This window comes from Mytilus edulis, chromosome 9, assembly GCF_963676685.1.
Source record: "Mytilus edulis chromosome 9, xbMytEdul2.2, whole genome shotgun sequence".
Taxonomy (NCBI): domain Eukaryota; kingdom Metazoa; phylum Mollusca; class Bivalvia; order Mytilida; family Mytilidae; genus Mytilus; species Mytilus edulis.
Genome location: NC_092352.1, coordinates 33,136,031 through 33,156,880, shown reverse-complemented (window position 1 = coordinate 33,156,880; position 20,850 = coordinate 33,136,031). Strand labels below are relative to the sequence as shown.

The 20,850-nt window shown below is 30.8% G+C and overlaps 1 protein-coding gene across 1 annotated transcript in view; it reads left to right on the top strand.

Annotated features, from left to right (window-relative positions):
• The window catches only part of LOC139488178 (mitotic checkpoint serine/threonine-protein kinase BUB1-like), a 36,462-nt gene extending 15,824 nt beyond the window's left edge, over positions 1-20,638 (top strand). Inside the window, exons 8-24 of the mRNA XM_071273626.1 lie at positions 107-148; positions 572-783; positions 1,308-1,464; positions 2,241-2,336; positions 3,496-3,931; positions 5,595-5,733; positions 7,678-7,768; positions 8,125-8,215; positions 9,439-9,692; positions 10,625-10,968; positions 11,247-11,371; positions 13,347-13,433; positions 14,065-14,154; positions 18,190-18,344; positions 18,784-18,973; positions 19,664-19,770; positions 20,336-20,638. Coding sequence (XP_071129727.1) covers positions 107-148; positions 572-783; positions 1,308-1,464; positions 2,241-2,336; positions 3,496-3,931; positions 5,595-5,733; positions 7,678-7,768; positions 8,125-8,215; positions 9,439-9,692; positions 10,625-10,968; positions 11,247-11,371; positions 13,347-13,433; positions 14,065-14,154; positions 18,190-18,344; positions 18,784-18,973; positions 19,664-19,770; positions 20,336-20,510 — 2,791 coding nt within the window. The 3' untranslated portion in view covers positions 20,511-20,638. The remainder of the gene's footprint in view (positions 1-106; positions 149-571; positions 784-1,307; positions 1,465-2,240; positions 2,337-3,495; positions 3,932-5,594; positions 5,734-7,677; positions 7,769-8,124; positions 8,216-9,438; positions 9,693-10,624; positions 10,969-11,246; positions 11,372-13,346; positions 13,434-14,064; positions 14,155-18,189; positions 18,345-18,783; positions 18,974-19,663; positions 19,771-20,335) is intronic.
• Positions 20,639-20,850: the final 212 nt, after the last annotated feature.

The following is a 20,850-nucleotide window of genomic DNA, read 5'->3' as shown; positions in this document are numbered from 1 at the left end:
ATACTGTTAATTCATTTAGTTGGCACTTCCGTCTTACATAGAACACTGTATTCAAGGCCATCAAAAATAAATCTATAATTAAATTGATATTATTATCTATTTTTAGGACACCAAGGAAGTTACCTGAAGTTGGAAATCAGGTTTTGAGGTAAGAATGGATTTCATTCTGCAAAAATTTCTTTGTCATATATATGTTCTGTAAGAAACACAGAATTAATTTTGTTTGTTTATGGATTTTTTTCTCTCGCTGAGCCACAACTTGCAATCCCAGCATTTAGGGAGTTAATTTAATTTGAATTGTATGCAACTGGAGAAGAAACTTGATGATTGGCTTCCCATATCCTGAATACTGTTGAAAAGAACTTTCTTCATTTTATGTCAGATTTATATACATTTGCTTTAATTTGAATTATCATTCATTTGCTTAAAAATCCTTACAAATTGGCATCAGTCAGTTTTGAGATAGTCTGTGTCAACAGAGTTTGAAATATGTAAGAAGGATGAATCTCAGCTATATACTTGTACTTAAATGTGAATATTCAATGCCACAATGATATTTCTTATTTTCCAGTGCTCGTAAACCTCTCAAACATACTGACAATTTACACAATCTAAGACATGAGACAAATGATCCTACTCAGCGATCTATGTATTGTAAAGATAAGGTATATTGTGGAGCTGAAGAGTATTCCTTGGAAGAAATTAGAGCTGCTAAATGGTTTTCCAAAAAGAAGAAAGAAGAAGACAAAAGAAGATTGGAGGAAGAGCAACAATTGATTGATGGTAAGCATATTTTATAAGTCATTTAATACATGAATATTCTTATCCTATTTGCCAATATATTCTTGTATCCGATATTCGATTACACGATAAAATTGGCATTTAATATATAGGAAAGTGTTTGGTGTTTTGAAATAATATTACAATTGTCGATATATTCGTTTAGCCGATATCGGATTAGGTAGAGTCTACTGTATTTACTCCATATTATGTTTTTGTGAATTATTAAATCAAATGTCATATTCTTGATTACTGAATACTCTTGATCTCTTTTCTATCAATTACCATTTCTACACCAAAATTAAGACTGCTTAAAAGATCTGAGAAAAGAACAAGGAAAATTATGTCTTTTCTGGTTACGTTAGATTTTCAAAATTATGTTAATTGACTGAAATTTCAATATACATTGATGGCGATTCAAAAAAATCTCCCAATAAAATGACCTGAATCATTTCTTAACATTCAATAATTTGCTGTTCTCCCTCCAGTAATTCATTATTTATCTTCATATTTTTGTATCCTAACAGAACAGAGGGAGCAGTTAAGACGTAACCAACTGATGCTACAACAAGAGGCTGAACAGTTCAGAATGCGTCAACAAACATTACAACAGGAACATCAGGCTATACTAGAACAATGTAAATCAGAAATACAAAGACAACAGGAGGAATTCAAAAGGGAAAGGTATTTCATTCTTTTTTCATTGAAGAGTTTGACTGCATTAATTGATTAAGTTTTATAGACCAGTCTGTATCTCAGATACTCACTCAATATGTCAACTATATTTGGTGTATGGAATTATTGTAAGGTACATACATATCCATCAATCAAGGTGCATCTGTATATGAATTATTTTCATAGTTAATCAATTTTTGTTAAGTTTGTGTGGTCAGGTCCATTTCACAGTTACTGTAAACAATAAGTCAACTATTACCTTGAGAGCTTGCGCCTTATAAATTGATACTTTGAATTTTAAGTTGAGTTAAGGTTAGCATGACGTGCGTCACATTAGACCTTTCATCAGTTGTTTGTTCTCATCAAAGTTCAAATCATTCATCCATCTATCAAGTAATTTACTTGCCAACTTCCTCAAGCAAAGTCAACATGAACTGTTTTTGTTTGTAAATTTCCTGTTCATTTAATTATATATATAATGTACTGGGTATTGAAACTGCTATTCTATCAGGCAAAGTTGACCTAAGACAATTTTGAATGTGCTTTTTGATGTTTTACATTTTGACTTCAGAGTATTTAGTCCTAAATGTAACTGATGAAGGTTTTCCATGAAACATGACATGTGTGCACAGAAATCATTTTGAATTAAAATATTTATGAATTATGTATTGTTAAATTCTAGTTTTCCAATTCTATTTACATCAACATCATCATAACATATATTTATTATACTATGTTATCAATTTGTAAATAATCAGTGTTAAATTTCAAATGGTATAATTTAGAGAAATGATGATTCAAAGACAAAAGGAAATACTTGAAAAAGAAATAGAAGAAAGAATGAATGCAGGTTTAGCAGCAGCTGGAGGTGGTGGAAATAGGTTTGTCTTATTTATTTATGCTGGTTTAGATATTCAATCCATTTTATACTTAAGTTACTAAGGGGAATAACTCTGATGTATGAGTTTTATGTAATGTGATAAAATATGAACAGTGTTCCAGCTAGGCCGTTTTCAGAGGGCGCGGCGCCCGCCCTTTTCCGAGTGGCGCCCTGTGCCCTTTTTACAGTTTCCAGGGCGCCCTGCCTTTTTTGAAGATCGATTGCATATTAATTTGCGTATTGATATGATACGCTAATTACTAAATTTTACCTGGGGAAAAGATTATGACTTTGTTTACCACCCCAAGCTAATCAATGGTTGCAACTGGTGTCATAATCTGTTGTTATAGGTAATCCGTTTATCGGATGGGTCATTAATGATCATCAACATGAATTCGTTCAAATAGAATCGGTCAGTCGGCAATTATCTTTGAAGAAATGTGCATACAACAACTTGGGCACAATTTGCGATGTTTACCGTAGTTTCATGGAAGAAACGTAATGACAGAAAGTTGGAAAACCATTATAAACTCGTTGAAGACATTGTTTTACTTGTTTTCTGTATAATAAACAGAAAATTCAGACGTATTTGTCATTGACTGCCTTTATTTTTGATACGAAAATAACGAAATCGGCCGCCATATTGTGATCATATTTACATCATATTTACGTACTGTTTATAATCCTCCAAAGAAGGAGCACACCCGAATAAAGAAAGATAACTCAATCTGATTTTTTTCCTAGCATTGAGTAACCCATTTACATATTCTAAAATGTGTCTCCATACTTCTTGCTTAAGAATATATATGTTTAGGTATTTATTTTGGGCTAAAGATGTTGTTCTTGTATAACCTGTGATTCAACGAATAAACACAAATGTTTGATTAACATCTTTTATTAAAATATGCCCTTTTCATATTATCATATCGCGCGTTAAATGCCCTTTTTCAGGATTGGCACCCTGCCCTTTTGAAAACCTAGCTGGAACACTGATGAACTATCTGAACTTTAATTTGATTTATATATTCAACTGCCAACAAAGGGTGAAAATATAGTAGTGTCAAGGTAAATCAATATGTGTTATAATGAAAGAGATAAATATTGAAAACATGACATTGTTTGTGAATCATGTGAAGAGATTAATTTTTGGATCCTTACAGGGAGAAAAGCAGCTCAAAACAGTTAAACTTTGTTGAAATGAATGAATCTTCATCAAGACCAACACAGAGCAGCATATTACAGACACAGAGCCCCCTTGACACATCATCAAAGAAGCCATTAAATTCTCTGAGTGATATGACTGATACTAAAGTTTCTCCTTCTCTCTCTCATGGTTACCAGGAGAATTCTTCAGAAAGGCCATCGCAACGGTGTACAGTACCAAGTATTTCATTTCAGTCAGAAAAACCTTCCTTGCCTAATGTTTTCCAGCCAAGAGCTAAGCAAGATTGTTCTTCAGTGAAACCTGCTGAGGAGGTCCATCCAGCACAGGGTCATCTTAGCTTGTCAGAAGTTCAAAATAACAGCTACAGAACACCTATAAACAAGTCAATGGCTATGAGTTCTGCAGGAGGTAGAAATAGTGGTGGCAGACAGGTATATACACTTCACCTCTCATTATGAATATTGGTTCCTGACACCTTTTGTATGGATTATACAGAGTAAAAGCATAATTAATGTGAATTAAAGGATAGAATTTAGAAATAAAATATAAGATGAAAGCTCTTCAGATTTTTTATAAAGAAAACTGGGTTCATAGTTTGGCTTTTTTTTTTTTTTTTGCATTAACATAAAATAGAAAAATTACCTTTATAAATTACTCATTTTTATAAGTTTCCTCCCCTTAATATGCTTAACTTATAAAGGAGTAGGTCCAGTAAGACCCCATTTTGGCCCCAAAATATAGCAGTTTTACAAAATTGTTTAAATGAAAACTTTAAGCTATTTATTGGAAAGTAGAATGCTTCTGCTACATGAATATGGGCTTGTTTTTGACAATAGAATGCACATATATCGGGCTACATGAATATGAGCTATTTGTGACAAAAGAATGCACATATATCGTGTACTAGCAGCATCATTAAGTCATGCTAAATTACTGAAATCTTCACAATTTTAGCATTTTAGTTAAATTTTATACAGTTTCCGTCTTAATTGTGTTCATTCTTAATATTGAAATGTAAGTTGCATTTGTTGAGTATACATAACATATATAAGATTGAGGATGAACACGGATGCGGCCACTTTCATTTTTGTCATGAAAATTTTTGACATATTTGATGGATTTTTCCTATTTAAACTTGAATTGGAGCATAAAGTGTTTAAAAAGTGTCAAAAATCTTTCGTCAGCTGAACCTGAAATTTAAGGCCAAAATTGGCCCTTACCAGACCTACTTCTTTAAAATCAAGCAAAAATATGAGTAATTATATCTTCAGATTACATGAAAATGGCTAATTGCATTCCTGCATCAAAAGGAGTAGGTCCAGTAAGACCCCTTTTTGGCCCCAAAATATAGCAGTTTTACAAAATTGTTAAAATGTAAACATTTAGTTATTTATTGGACAGTAGAATGCTTCTGCTACATAAATATGGGCTGTTTTTTACAATACAATGCACATATATCCGGTACTAGCACCATTAAGTCATGCTAAATTACTGAAATCCTCATAATTCTAGCATTTTAGTTAAATTTTAGTTTTCATGTAAAACGAAAGTGGCCGCATTCGTGTTCATCCTTAATATTGAAATGTAAGTTGTATTTTATGATAATACATAACATATATAAAGGTTGAGGATGAACACGGATGCGGCCACTTTCATTTTGACCAAAAACCATCTGAAAAGTGACATTTTTTCGGCATATTAGGTAGATTTTTTCATATTTGAGCTTGAATCAGATCGTTTTTAATGACTAAATCTGTTAAAATCTTTCACATAAACTAATTAATTCAAATAAAATAGACACTTAAGTGTTTAAAAAGTGGTCAAAATCTTTTGTCAGATGAACCTGAAATTTGAGGCCAAAATCAGTCCTTACCGGACCTACTCCTTTACTGAATTTACTGACCTGATTAAAAATCTAGATCTTTTATGTTCTGCTTGTTTACAATCCAAGATTGCTGAAGACACACATACCACTTAAAATAGAAAAAATATAGATTTTGTGGCATATATTGTGGCATATTAGAATTATTTATAACATTCATAAACAATCAGATTGATAAGTTATATTATAAAACAATTTTTAATATACTTTAGAGCATGTCTGAACCTTCCCCTACAGTAAACACAAAGGAAGCCATGCAGTTAGTGATGGGAATGTTTAATGCATCACTAGCCATTGATGCAAATCTTGGTTGGGAAGATGATGATGACAATATGGTCACAGCACCCCCAGGTAATATTGATAGAGAAGATGAGAGTTGAAATAAGTTTGGGAAACTAAATTCTTCTGGAGTGAAAATGGAAAAAGAATAAAATCTCATTGTTCAGTCTATGGTTTCAAAATGGTAGTATTATCTAGATTATCTATTAACTTTTAAAATTTGAAAAAAAAGTTATTTCTCTAATTTTTGTGCTATTTTCTCATTTCCTGACAGGTGTGAGAAAACTAGTGAAAAGATCTGTTCTCGGCAAATGATTGGTTGAAATTTAATTGTGACGTTAAATTTTCTTGTTTTCTTCTGAATTTTCTTATTGTGACGTCATGAAAAAAGGCGACCATGTCTGATGACGTCCATCAAAAGTACACAGCTTTCCTCAAATCTTTGAAAAGGATAAAAATCATAAAAGAAACAGATTCCACCACTGTAACTCGTGTATTACAATATTTCTCCACTCTCAACAGTTATATTTTAATTATTTAAAAAGCTCAGCAAGCCTCTTGCTTTTAATATTAAAATTTAAAAACTGTCTCGAGTCGTGAACAGGGCCGTAACTACATTGAGGCAAATGAGGCAAATGCCTCATGTTAGAAATTTCAAAAAAAAAAAAAAATATGAAACAAAAGATTGTCTTAATATCACATTGTTATCACAGAAAGTGTCTAGCAAGAAGCAAGTTCTCTTCACTCTCTGGTGTCGCCCCTGCATGTTTTTCGTGATCCATGTTTCTATTTTTCTTTTAGTTTTCAGAGTTGATGGTCAATTGTTTGTACTGCTGTGTCCCAGGTTCTGTCTTTTGTTCAGTTATTGTCCTACTTTGTGACTAAAGTCTGAGTGTTGATTTTCATTTGTAAACGTGTGGTTTTGCAATGTTGCATGCCCACCGATGTACAGATATTGTGCGAGAAAATATTTTAAGAATATACGATGCTACAAGACACAGAAAAAAATGGTCGTTTCTGCATGGAAAATTAAACTTGATATCAAAGAATACAAAACTGTCTTTTTTGGTAGATAAAACTAGATAGCTGACATGGTTTAAATTAAAGTAAGGTCACCAATTTGCCGGTATCAAATAAATTGAAGAAAAAAAACAATAAAGTATTGCCATATGACCTTTTACATTGAAGGGTTAAACTTGCATTAAATCATGTTCAGACCTAAGTTCAGTCTAAGCACAATACAAGACAAGGACAGACAGACAGATCCGGTATTAATGATTATGAAAATTACAATTTTTGCTTTATCATACACATCGTTCTTTTAATGTTGTCCATAGAACCTAAAAGTCTTGAATTACAATGAATCTATGGTTTTGCTTTGAGACCAGAATATTGTCTAAAATTAGCTAAAAATTAATTGCGTTTCCATGCCAGAAAGAGTCTGGGAAACGCTCAGAATGCACGATTTTGCGTTATTTTTCTCAGAGAATCTGGGGGCTTTGAGCAGACCCCTCGCCAAAATTTTTTCGGCAAATATACTTTGCCTCACTATTAGAAGTGGCTAGTTACGGCCCTGGTGAAATATCATAATACACTTGTTGCAGTTGTGGAATCTATATTTCTCTGTGTAATGAATACTGTGAAAACCTGTTCAATTTTTCAAAAGTGTGGTTTGATCTGTTTCTCAAGTACTAGAAGCAAAAGGACTACTTAATTTGGTGTATGATATGATTGAAAGGTGTTTATATTTGTCTACCTTCATCTGACCTTGACTTCATTTTCATACACTATTGATTATGTTAAGCTTATGTGCTACTTGTAGTGAAATCTTCATATCACAAACTTCAACATTAATTTAATCATATTTCAAACAGGCGAGCCATATCAGTATGTGCACTCTTTCTGAATGTTTAATTTTGTATATTTATTTATTATTTTGATGTTTGAAAATTTATTCTACTGTTGTTTGGTAAACTTTAGATATACATGTACTATAAAAGTACATTTCATTTATAGTATCACAGCCTCCAGTTTCCAATGCTCCATTTACAATATTTACTGATGACCAAATGGATACTGGCGAAAGAAATGAAAATGCTGTAAACAGGTACTAAAAAGTGTTTTAAAAGATTTTGGCAATTATCAGATACTTGTCCTTCATTTGAATAGTAAGTATTTTGTTGCTAGAAAGATCATATAGTTGGTTAGATATATATGTTTGTTTCATTGATAAAAAAATGAGATAATACTCAATTACATATCAATTGTACTTTGCCTTCAACCAAATATCAGTACTCTGTTATAATTGCAATGTACTAAGACATCTTGTTGGATCTTGCTATCATATACTAGCAATGTTTTATTTAACCATAATCTATTGAGATGGTGAACATTTCATCATGTAACCATTTCAGTTTATAATAAGGTTATTATATTATGAGTTACTAATGTTTTTGTTTGTAGGTTATCCAATAAATCAACAGACTTCATTGGTCAAAGGAAGAAAGGTTTAAACCGAGGTGGACTACAGTCAGTGAGTAAAGACAACTTTGAGGTATTTAGCATCATGATAATGAAGATCGTTTTTATTTCTTTAAAAGTAATATTGACAGTTATTCACATCTGTTTTTGTCCGTGCTATAAAGTATAGGCAAATATTTGAGATTTGCAGTTTTCCTTTGTGTATTCTCTTTAAATCGTTCCATGGCACAATCTAGTGAAATTCAGGAAGGATAACTTTGATATCTTGCTTTGGAAATATATTTTATTCTTTCGAACTGCTTTTCTGTAAATTGAGGTATGATACATGTAGTTATAGTCCAGTCAAACTAAGTTTTAACCTCAAACTAATTGCAACAGAAAAAGGGTTTAGTTCTAATCTATAGCATAATTCCCTTAATATACACAGAAAAAGTCCCAGAAAATCTAACTTGAGGAAAACTCAAATTCAGCATTTTTAATTTCCTATGGAAATTAACACTGGAAGGGAAGATAATGCCGCAAAAATGAGTCTTTTTGGGGTTAGTTTTTGGTTGATTTTCTTGAAATTTATGTAAAGTATGATACTTTGATAGGGTTATAAAGTTGTACATGCTTGATTATTTTTATTAAATTTAAGATTCTTTACCTTGACATGTTGAGAAATTGAATAAATGGTCAACTAATAAATTACGAAATCTAGATTAAAGCTTGATAAAAGATATGAAAACACCTTTAGAGTTGTTTGTTTTACTTTATAGACTGCTTAAAAATCAAGAATCAATACATTGTGATGAATAGAAGCGGTAAAACTAATTTTGTATAAATTTTTATTGATATTTCTGCCTTGTTTGCAAGAGTTATCTCCCTTTTCAATGCAAATCTCCATAAAAATTTTATATGGTGATTTCTTTAGTCTTCCTCAAGTAAGATTTTATGGGACTTTTTCTGTGTATATTTGGGGTATAATGCTAAAGATTAAAACTTAAAAATCTTCTGTTGCAATTACTTTCAGGTTAGGGTCAAAATTATGCTACATTGACTGGACTATTAGTGTTGCACTATTTATTCCACAGATATTTTTTACTAAACATGTTCTAACCTTTAATACATATTTTTTCTCTCTTTAGATACTCAGTAAATGCAATCAAACAGTGTATTAAATGCTAATAACCATATATAGTTATTGAAGTAATAAATATTATATAATAGATTGAAATAAAGTTGTAAAATGATTTTATTAATAGTATAATTATTATTTTTGTTTATTTATATGACATTTCTATTGATTTTCACCAGACAATGGAGTATGAAGGTAAAATGGAAGCAATTGAGTCCCAGGCCAGGGATGACATAACAATATGTCCCATTGGTACAAACCAAAGCTTTGCTGCTGCAGCCAGGGTAGCCTCTACACCATTTAACAGGGACAAACCATTAGATTCTCTCAGTGATGTATCTCGTATCTCTGCTCATTCTGATGCTAAAACTTCTCTACAGATTTACACCGACAGTCATCTTCATACATCAAAGGAGGAAATCAAGGATCTTAGGTAAAATATAATATTGTAAGATCATTAGATGGCAGTAATAGGAAAATTTGACTTTGATCCACTGAGAAGTGCTGATTGTAAAGATTCAAATCTAGAAATATTATATTTACTGTAGAAACATTGATTTTCGTGGGGTTAAAATTTCGTATTTTTGTCTCTATGTAAGATTTCATGGGGATTTAATTCAGTGGTTTCAAATAAATAGAAGTGATATTATACATTATATGTAGGTTAAATTTTTGTGTGGAATTTAATTTAGTGGATATATTCTTTTCACGAAATAAACGAAATGTAATTCTCCACCAAAATTTCTGCTTTTACAGTAATACCCATAAGAAAACTACTGTTTCGAAGAAGGGATTAAAAAATAAGAAAAATCTCTAATTCTATTCTACTATTTAAAGTTTGTAATTAGATCTGTTTAAGAGAAACTACTAATGTGGTTAAGTCAATGCTAGTATTAGCATTTGCAAGTCTTCTTTTCCATGGAGATTAATTGGCTCCACCCCCTATCAAGGTCCATTGACTTTGAAACTTAAACATTGTTTACATGTTAAAGTTTGTATTTAAGTTAATGTTTGAGAAACAAACCACTTATGATAAGTCAATGGTATTTGGTATGCAGATTTATAAACATTGGTATTTCTAATTTTCATTGAGAATATTTGGTCCTGCATCTTAAGTCATGGTTCATTGACTTAAAATGTTTTGCATAATTTATATGTTTAAATATTGCCATTTGGATTCAATATTTGCATTATACTATTTAAATTACAAAAAGGAGAAACATACCTCTGTGTTAATAGTTTCTGAAAAGAGTGATTGCTTTAAGGGCATTATAATTTGCAATAAAATTCACGTTAAATATGCACACAAGGCTTAAGCTGAAAGATTTATTGTTGATTTTCTAGAAAATAATTTTTGTTTTCTAGCCCAATCATGGAAGGCAGTAATGAAGAATCATCTGGAAATCATGGACAGTCAACTGTAAATAGTGTTTTCGCCAAATCACACACTTCACATGCTGCCATGGAAACAGACTTTTGTGACATACCAAAATTTGAAGACTTAAACCAGTCAACACATGTGATAGATATTACAAAATACACTCCATCACCTTCAGTTCACCTTCAGCTTAAACCTAGGAATCCATTTGATGAAAATGACATTGATAAATTTTTGCACACATCATCACCACCTTTGGAATCAAAGTCTAATTATTACGAAAGGGATGAACTCTTGCCAGAAATCAGAGTTGCTAATATGATTGATTTAGGTAAGGTTTTAACTTTTATTTAACCACAACAAAGCCAAACCTCTCATTTTAAATTTTGAAAATAAAGTTTCTTGAATGTATAAATATTGTTATTATCAGGGTACGATATAGAATATCTTCTTCATGTTATGATTTATAGATACTTCTTTTTTGTAGCTTGTCTAAATAAAGACATTTGGAATTAACAGATTAATGAAACTTTATTGATATCTAAACGATAGTAGTGATTTTTTTTTATATTCAACAAAATTGATTTAATATCTTATTTTACTAAACAGGACAGGATACATTTATTGCTGAAGAACTGGTTGGGAAAGGTGGTTATGCTAAAGTATACAAGATCTCAAGTTATGATTATCTCAATGAGTATGGTGAAGACAGTCCAGAAACATTGGCTTTAAAGGTATAATGTGCATAGTTTTAGAAAGTTATTTTGTCATGCCTTATTTTCCTGTATGGAGTAAGTACCATATCATCATACCAAAAATGTTCACAAAAATGTTCACATCTGCGTAGGATGTTGACTGATTGGAAACACTCAAATTATACATTTTTTGCAATAACTGTTTGTATCTTTATAAAATTTTCAAAACTATGTTAACTGTACCAGAAAGAAAAAAAAAGTAAAGTCAAAGACTACGTATTGAATTACATATGTCGCATGTAATTAAAGAAAAATTGCTTTTGATTTTTAGGCCATTGTGATTAAGGTCAATGTTATATATATTAAAAAGAAACCTCAATTAACTTATAATTAGAGTTTTGGTATTATAACCAAGGGTCCAGAAATGGTCATTTATGCCAGTCTTGACCTAAACTGAAAGTATTTTGTCCTAAATGAGTAATTGGGATTTAGGACAAATTTTATTTTTTTACAGAAATAATTTCGGTCATTCAATGTCATATCGTTGAGATCGAGTTTCTAACATTGTCTAAATCGCCATTTTGAACTTATGTTTTGTTTGTTATCCTTTTCCTGTAATAAAACTGCCACTCCAGTAAAGTGTTATAATCCTGAGGGCCGTCCTAATAACTATAGTAATGCCTCGAGGAAATATTGGCTAATGATCGCTAATCTCTTTACCTGTGTTTTAATTAAATTTTCTATTGATCACAAGCTCAGAACTAATATTTTAAAGAAATTAAAAGTTCATAAAAACTGTCTGCATTATTTAATTACTTTTCTCAGCTTAAAATTTAAAATTAAATTAATTTTTCATTAGAACAAAATATTGTTTCACTACAAACACACGTGCTTTGTTTACTAATACGCATGCTTGAAATTCTCTTCCGCAAATTAGACACTAAATCGTAAATTCAAAATGATTTCATGCTTAATTAAACTAGTCCAACTATTATAATTAATATTCAAACACTACTAAAGCCGTAAAGGTAAAACAGTTAAAAAGCCAACGATTTCCTGTGAATTTGATAAACAAAACTAATCCCGGAAATGAGTCCGGAATTGGTCGTTTTACTATTGTCGTAAAACATCCGGTTATAATTTTGTCTTCAAATCGAAAGAAACGTAAGCGAAGTTTGAGAAATTTATCGTTTTGAGTTATTAAAATCATTTCATTTTTAGACTGTTGCCTTCCTTTTATTCCTCAAGATCGTTTTTAAGGAAAATGGTAGGGAAATTTCTGAAGTAAATGCGATGCAACAGTTAAAGAAGTTCGTTGATGCTACGAGTATGACTGTATCATGTATGACCAAACACACAATCTTGGTTTGAAAAAGGGCACCAACTTTTAAGTTATCCCAAAATGACCGAAATTAGGTGAAAAAATTTCCGGATCCTTGATTATAACTATAGAAACATAAAGTGAATTGGAACCAAACATCAATAAATGGTCACATATAAAGAGTGGATGATCCCTATTAATTTGAGATTACTGTGTCCAAGGGCTTAAATAGGTGCAGAAAAGGATTTTCAGTGTTATTTCTAAAAGAATACAAGAGGTCAAATATTATGAGAGAACCCCAATTGATTTTAGATTATTGCTCCTACGGTGAAGATATTAAAAACTAACTAAGATATGCAGAAAAAAGCAAGTACAGAAAAGATGGTTCTTTCCAAAAATTCTGGACCTTAATTGGGATTTACACAAAACTTTCTAATATGGTAAAGTACATGGCGAGGGGATTTAAACATCCTGCTCAGCTAAATGCACACTCCCTTATCAAACTTACTGCTGGAAGGGAGAGGTACATACAACAGTATTTTTACCAGATATGCACATAGAAATTTAAATTTACTTGGATTAAATTTTAAAGATAACATATGCAAGTGTAGAAACCTAACAAAAAAAAAAGTTTGTTAGGATAGTAAACCAATGTTATATTTATTAATTATGTTACTTTATTTTTTATTTCAGGTTCAGTCTCCACCTTGTCCTTGGGAGTTTTATATATGTAATGAACTACAGAACAGATTAACACAGATAAATAATCCTGTTGATATTGTAGGTTTTCTTAGTTTACATATCATGACCTTTATATTGAATATTAGAAAGTAAGAAATCTTTTATCATACCGCCTTTTCAAAGGAGGGGGAATACTGTTTTAATCATGTTTTTTTTTACCTTATCTCAATTTGTGTGACCCATGAATATTCTGTCACATTTTTCTTAGGAACTTCAAATCAGAGCTTCTTCTAAATGTGGACAAATTAAAGAATTTTCTTTAGAAATAAGTATATGTACATAAGTTTATTATGAAAACTATCCATTTAGTTATAAAAAACATATGCATCATTTTTTTAATTTGTTTTGTGATTTCATATGTTTTTAAATATTGTTAACAGGCAACTAACAAACAAGAGAAATAGATGATATGAATTATTAAAGATGAATAAATCACCTACCAAACTTGGAACAACATACAAGAAAAAAATGAAAACACAGATACAACCAATAAAGAACTATTTATTACCCTTTTTCATTTTATAGACCTACTTTATAGAGAACTAAACATGCATTTCATGGAATTGTTCTCTAGATAGCCTTTCCAAAAACTATTTTTCTAGAACATATATCTTTACAGTAGCACACAATAGAAACAGAACAATAATTTTGCTATTCTGTATACTTGTAGAAACCTGCCATGATGAATGCTAAGAAAGGATACTTCTTCAACAACTGTAGCTGTATTCTGACAGATTACCATGCACAAGGCACACTTTTGGTATTTGATACTTAAAGGGAAACTTCGCAAAAAAATCAAAAATTGATATTATGTTCATTGTGTATAAAAATGCTCAAATTCATAGATATTAAAGTTTTATTCCGCTAGATAAGCGATCACCATCGATTTTAAATTTAGAGTATCAATTCTCTGCGATCCGCCATTTTGTCTTCTTTCCCGATTAATAAAAACGATATGTCTATAAACCACAAAGAAACAAAACTACAGTAACCGATATAGTCGTAATTGCGTGTCGATATCTTGTCAATCGTACGGTTGTTTTATCCGACTAACTAACTTGATACGAAAAATATTCTTACTTTTTTTAAATTACCATGGTCTGTTGTTTTTAAACTGTTGATATTGGAATTAGGTGAAAAGTCAAAGTTGAAATCATAAATAAGTGTTCCGTGAAAATTGTTTTCGAAAATCTAATTTGTTCATAATTCTTTAAAGTAATAAACAAATATATTTTGATCTTCCCTCATCTGATCACCAGCATGGCTAAAGGTATTACTTCTAAAGGTATTGTGAGGGGTGTGAGGTGACACGTCCAGGTATTCAAGCGATTTCCTGTCGGGCTTGCAAGTTCATGCATCGTTTCACTTCTGCAGGTATTGATCAGTGTACACGGCTGATAACTTATAACTTATAACTTTCCATTTTGAACTATCAGATGAATAATATACAACTCTGTCTTACTTGTCATTACTAAACTCATACGCTTGTTTATAAATAACATTTCTGGTGTAAAGAATATAATTCATAAACATATAAATAATACCCAAAAAATAAGATTTGATGAAATTAAAATCTATTTAAATATTTTTTCCAAGGGTGAATTTGGGAAAATGTAATATATAGTCATTGTCAATAGTGAAGGACAGATTGGAACAGACCAGAAATATTGATTTTAAAAAATGTACGCACTTGCCGACGATTCGTTTATACGACTGGATAGAAAGTTACGTAACTAGCGCAATTTAAAATATATACATGTATACATTGAACATAAGAAAAAAACATATATTTTGAATAAATAGGGGTAAAAGTGTTGTAAATAGACTAGTCCACGTATGCCAACAGTATGTAATCATCGAATGTCGATAGACTATTGTATACCAGAAGAAGAAGAGAACCAATTTGATTTAAATACAGGTCGATGTATAACTTTTGCTTTGGTTCATTGAAGCTGTGGACCTAGTAAAATCACAGATTTATATTTCAATAAGATTGTTCTCGAACAAAGGAAGTAATTCGTCATCACAATTGTTATATATGCCACTGGACGAACACTAATTATCCCCAGGGAATGTGAATATTTTGCTGGGAAACTTTTGCGTATCAAAGTTTCAAATTAATTTCGGGATTTATTTTCTTTCTTGGTATTCAATAACAGAAAAAAGAATAAATTACTTGTTCGCTAAATAGGGGTATTCTTGTCCGATAAAAGACTTTTAGTTATATTTAAAAAATAGGGAAATATGACATTAAATTGGTTCTGTCTTTTTTTTAAACATCGTTAAAAAGATGTGTGTCTAAGGTGAACGCCACAAGAACCCTGTAATACTAGTACGAGAGTATAGCATGTAAACATTCCTTCTCAATAATATGGTTGTATTGGAAATCTTTTCATACAGATTGACAACTCATTGTCCGATATGCATGTAATATTTGCCACATGACGCCCATAGTTCTTTCTACCATCATCATCTTTTTCTGTGATATTGCTGTAAACATCGATGGTTCACACCCAAACAAAATGGGAGTAATGGACCTTCAGAGCTTCTCCGTGTTGTACACTTGTGAAATATATAGACAAAATTTCTGTATTGAAATGAATCTACATCTCACAAACAGGATTTTCAAATAACGATTGTGAGTAATCACCTTACAAACCAATATAAACGTATGGCAAGATATAACCATGAAGGAATTTAGTTTTTGTCAGACGCAAGAACTCATCACTATATATATCATAAACGTATACGTATATATATGCATACAGTTTCAAATATTAAGAACAAGCGGTCGATGTCGATAGTCTGTTTTCTAACTGTTCAGAGTTAGACATGTCACTTGTTCATTCTTGGAAGCCTTCATATTCCCCGTCTAACGATGGGAACTCTTTCTGATTGTGTTGACTATAAATGCTTGTATGGTAATTCTGTCGTTTATCTGTACAAGCGGTTGCATTTCCTCTCCTTTCCCAACAAACAAACGAACGAAACGCCACTAGTCTGATTTCTCTGGAGCTCATCCTCAATGGCTCTTATACGTCAGGAAACTTACATGTATACTAATAATGATTGTTTCAAGAACAACGATGTATGGACGAACTATTATAAATTCGTCAATATCAGTTATGCATGACTAAAATATAACTTTTATTACAACTACTGTATTACTTATTTGGATTAATGACGACTATCATGTTCAACATTGCACAAATATTATCATAGAATTTTAAAAAAAATCCTCAAAAATCCTCAAAAGAAATAATGCCTTAGCTTAGATAATTGATATTCTTTTCACAAAAAGTTTGTGTAAATGATTGTCAAATGAATTTAATTATGTAAGAATAAAATGTTAAAAAGAAACTAAAAAAAATCATGCATGTTGTATGTTGTATTTTTTTGTCAATTAAAAACTTTAAAATTGCAATAGTTTTATTAGCATTTAAACACAGCCAGATTTGAATACAAGTTAAGAAATTCCGGTAAAGTCAATGATATCAAACAGATGTACAATGGTATATCAAATTGGGTAATATTGCATTTAGTTTTTATAAAAGATTAAAACTACTATTTTTTGCTTCATATTTGAATCTTTACGCCAATTGCCGCTAAGAAAGTAATCAAAAATTGTTTCCTTTTATTTTTATACACTTTCGGAATTACGAATCTGAATTTTATTTTCAATTAATTTACACAATTTAATTATTGTATCTTTATTCTCATCGTGTATTAAATCTTAGTGTATTAATATCGTGACAGCATACTCTTTCTAATCCTTTCTGTTTATCCTTTCCAAATAACAACATTTATACCTGTGTACGCTTGAACTCACACCTGCGGCTAAATAGCTACAAGGTAAACGAATTGACCTCAAGCCAAGAAATATACAGTGACCTTTACAAAATAATATACACACTCTGCTCACACATTAGTTGCATTGAAATGATTATCAAAACAATAACGGTAAATAGAACTGAAATATTTTCAGTTCAATATCAGTAAAAATGTTCAATAAATATTTTATGAAAAAAATCTCAACAATAATTAATTAAATTTATTCAAAAACATTTACTAGAGATAATTTTATAGGAGTTTAATTCAATCAATACAAAACGGTACATGCATATTCATTTTCGTTCAATCTTATATTGTGGTTAATAACTTCGACCATTCGTCAGCTGTGCGCTTTTAATTACGTATATTGTCGATAAGCTATAAGAGTTAAACAGATTTTATTTTTTCCCAGAATTCAATAAATCGGGCTAATACGTCACGACCCACTCGAAAATTCAACCAAAAAAGTTACAAATACTTGATTTTCTCCGTTATTAGAAGGAATATAAATTTAAAACTTTGCAAATGTGTTTTTTATGTTAAGATGAACATAATTAGATGATAAGTAAAAAATCGCGGAATTTCCCTTTAATACTTTATGTACAGATTCTTATATTCTGAGGATTCTGTCATTCATGTGTCAATTGTACTTGACCTCGTGTTCATGCTTTAGTAAATGCTTTGAATAACTGTATAGTTTATTTATCACATGAATTTCTAACTGATTTTGAGTAAAGGACAACTTTATTTTTTAAATGTGAATCTTTTGAGATCTTCATGTTACCAAACAGGGTTTACCTGACATCGACCTCATTTATGGATCAGTGATCAAGGACCGTTTCTCTTGGTAAAGTCCATCTCTCAGATATTATAAGCAATAGATTATATATATTTGGGGGATGATTTTAAGGTTTACATGTGGAATGACCACAGAAAATACATATTTGAATCTTTTTCTTTTTAGGATCTTGTAAACAAATTGACCAAGTCCAACAGCACCGTGGGTGAAGCATTAGCTATGTATGTTACCATAGAGATGTTATATATGATTGAATACCTACACAAGTGTCAGATTATCCATGGTGATGTCAAACCAGATAACTTCTTGTTAATTGATATGTAAGTCCATGTTCGCTGTATGCTATAGAAATGTGTTTGTATTTTACCTCCTTTTGAATATATGTCACTACAATATATATATATTTAGAAGTCGTATTTCATCTCATAAGTATTTATGAAATAGGAAAATTTGAAGTGACTCCAATGAGATAACTAGCTATCAGGGACCTATTTAAATGAGGTGGATGATAGCCACTTAGGTTACAGTGCAGCCTTCAACAATAAGCAAAACAGATTTTTACTTATAGCTTTGAAAGAACTTAACATGAAAAAATCTGAAATAATTCATACAAAAAACTGATTTATGACATCCGCTGACAAATTTTGCATCGTTGTCTATAGCTGTTTTAAAATTATGAAGTATTTATGCTTGAAAATAGTTTAAAATTTTTAATGCATAGTTGCACATTTTTATCCAAGTGTTTGCCATTTTTTACAGACCAAAACTGAAAAGCAGTACTGATCCAAGTGTTGTTTTTGGTGGAGCTAGTCGTTGTATGCAGCTGATAGACTTTGGACAAAGTATTGACATGTCTAAATACCCAAAAGGTACAACATTCATGGCTAAAGTAAAGACTTCTGGCTTCCAGTGCATAGAAATGCAGACAGACAGGCCATGGACATACCAGGTATAACAAATAAAGAAAATTCTACAAGTCATTCCAATTTTTCACACTTCTGTAGTAAAAAAAAATAATATTTGTTTTGTTATTTCAATTTAAATCTTAATATCACTACCATAACTGTCATTTGATATAATGCTAACTGCACACAATTTTTATAGGCTACACAGGTTCCTTTTACCTCATGTATATGTCACAGTTTATGGGCATTAATATACCAAAATTGAAAAATATGACATTTCTATGAAAAACAAATTATAGTCAGAAATGTTTCAGCATTGATGTTGCTTGTAAGCGAAAGAACTTTCTGGCTTTGAAACATTCTACATTTAACATATCTCTCGATTGTAAATTGTGTAAAGTTAACATTTATTGTCCCTTGTCCAATGAGGGACATAGAAAAACAGGGCAATATCAATGTCTCAGACAATTTTAAAATCAGTTCTGATCAAATATTTTCAATGTCAGAGTTATCCTTGGAAATAATAAATATATCAGAAATTGCTCCAAAGTCTTTTGTTAGATTATTTAAAAAAAAAAAAATTATTACTAATTGCTCTTGAACGAAACAAAAAACAAATGTTCAACATAGGGGACATTGGAACTCTGTTTTTATTGTTAATTGATGATATCAGCTAAAATCAAATCAACATGTGATTGTAAGTTTTGATAAATAAATTATTTTATTGTTTTCAGACTGACTTATTTGGTTTAGTTGGTACAATCCACGTTTTAGTGTTTAGGAAATATATGCAGGTTTATCAAAGCTATGGAGAATGGAAAATTACATCTAGTCTTGTCAGGTAAGTTATAGTAGTTGTTTAGTCTAGAACAAAAGTCTTAGTGACAGAAAATAGATTTTTACCTTAACAAATAAAATACAAAAAATTTACCACTTGTATCAGACATAATTTAGTAACTAGATTGAAAAAAAAACACAATGCAAAATATATGCACCACTTTTTCAAATTACAAGCTTTTTAACAAACTGTTATAAATTGATAGTGTATGAATAATAAATCTTTGAAAAAAGAAAAATAAGGGTTAGTGGGCAACATTTTTAATGGTACTGCATGGATAAAATTAGAGAATTCAGAATAAATGACAAAAAATCCAAAACAAGAGTTGTGAACATCCTTACATGATGCTTAAAAAAATAAAAACAAAATTAAAATTATTACACATACTATTGTTTACAATCATGAAATATTATTTCATATTGCTTTGTGTAATTGAATGTTACTTTTTTATACCCAGATGTAAATATTTTTGCTTGGTTGGGGTATAATTTACCCCCTGGAAATCAACCAATCAGATTGCAAGATTCCTCCTTCATGATGAATAAGAATGTTTATTTTTACCTTTCAGATCATGGAATGTACCATTGTGGAAGAAGTTATTCCATGAATGTTTGAACATCCCTAGCTGTGATGAGATTCCAGACATTTCAGTAATCAGAAAGGAGTTTGAGGAATACTTTTGCAATAACTTGTTGGACAAATATAATAGTATACAAAATGCTCTCTCCTTACAGTTGTTGTAGTAGAGTGTGTATAAATGTAATACACAACCAGTTAACTATATGTTCATGTCTAAGTCAAATCAACTCTTATTTCATGTGCAATCTATCATAAAGTTTGTCAGAGAAACTAAAATATATTTTGAATGAAATTGTGACTGCTTACTTGTGCCAGCATAGATTATACAGACAGTATAAACAAATTTTATTTAATTTTTTTTTTAACCTATTTTCTATGAAAATAAGGCAGACTTTTTGTCGAGCCTGCAACTTTTGTTGCAGAAAGCTCGACATAGGGATAGTGATCCGGCGGCGGCGGCGGTGTTAGCTAACTTCTTAAAAGCTTTATATTTTAGAAGATGGA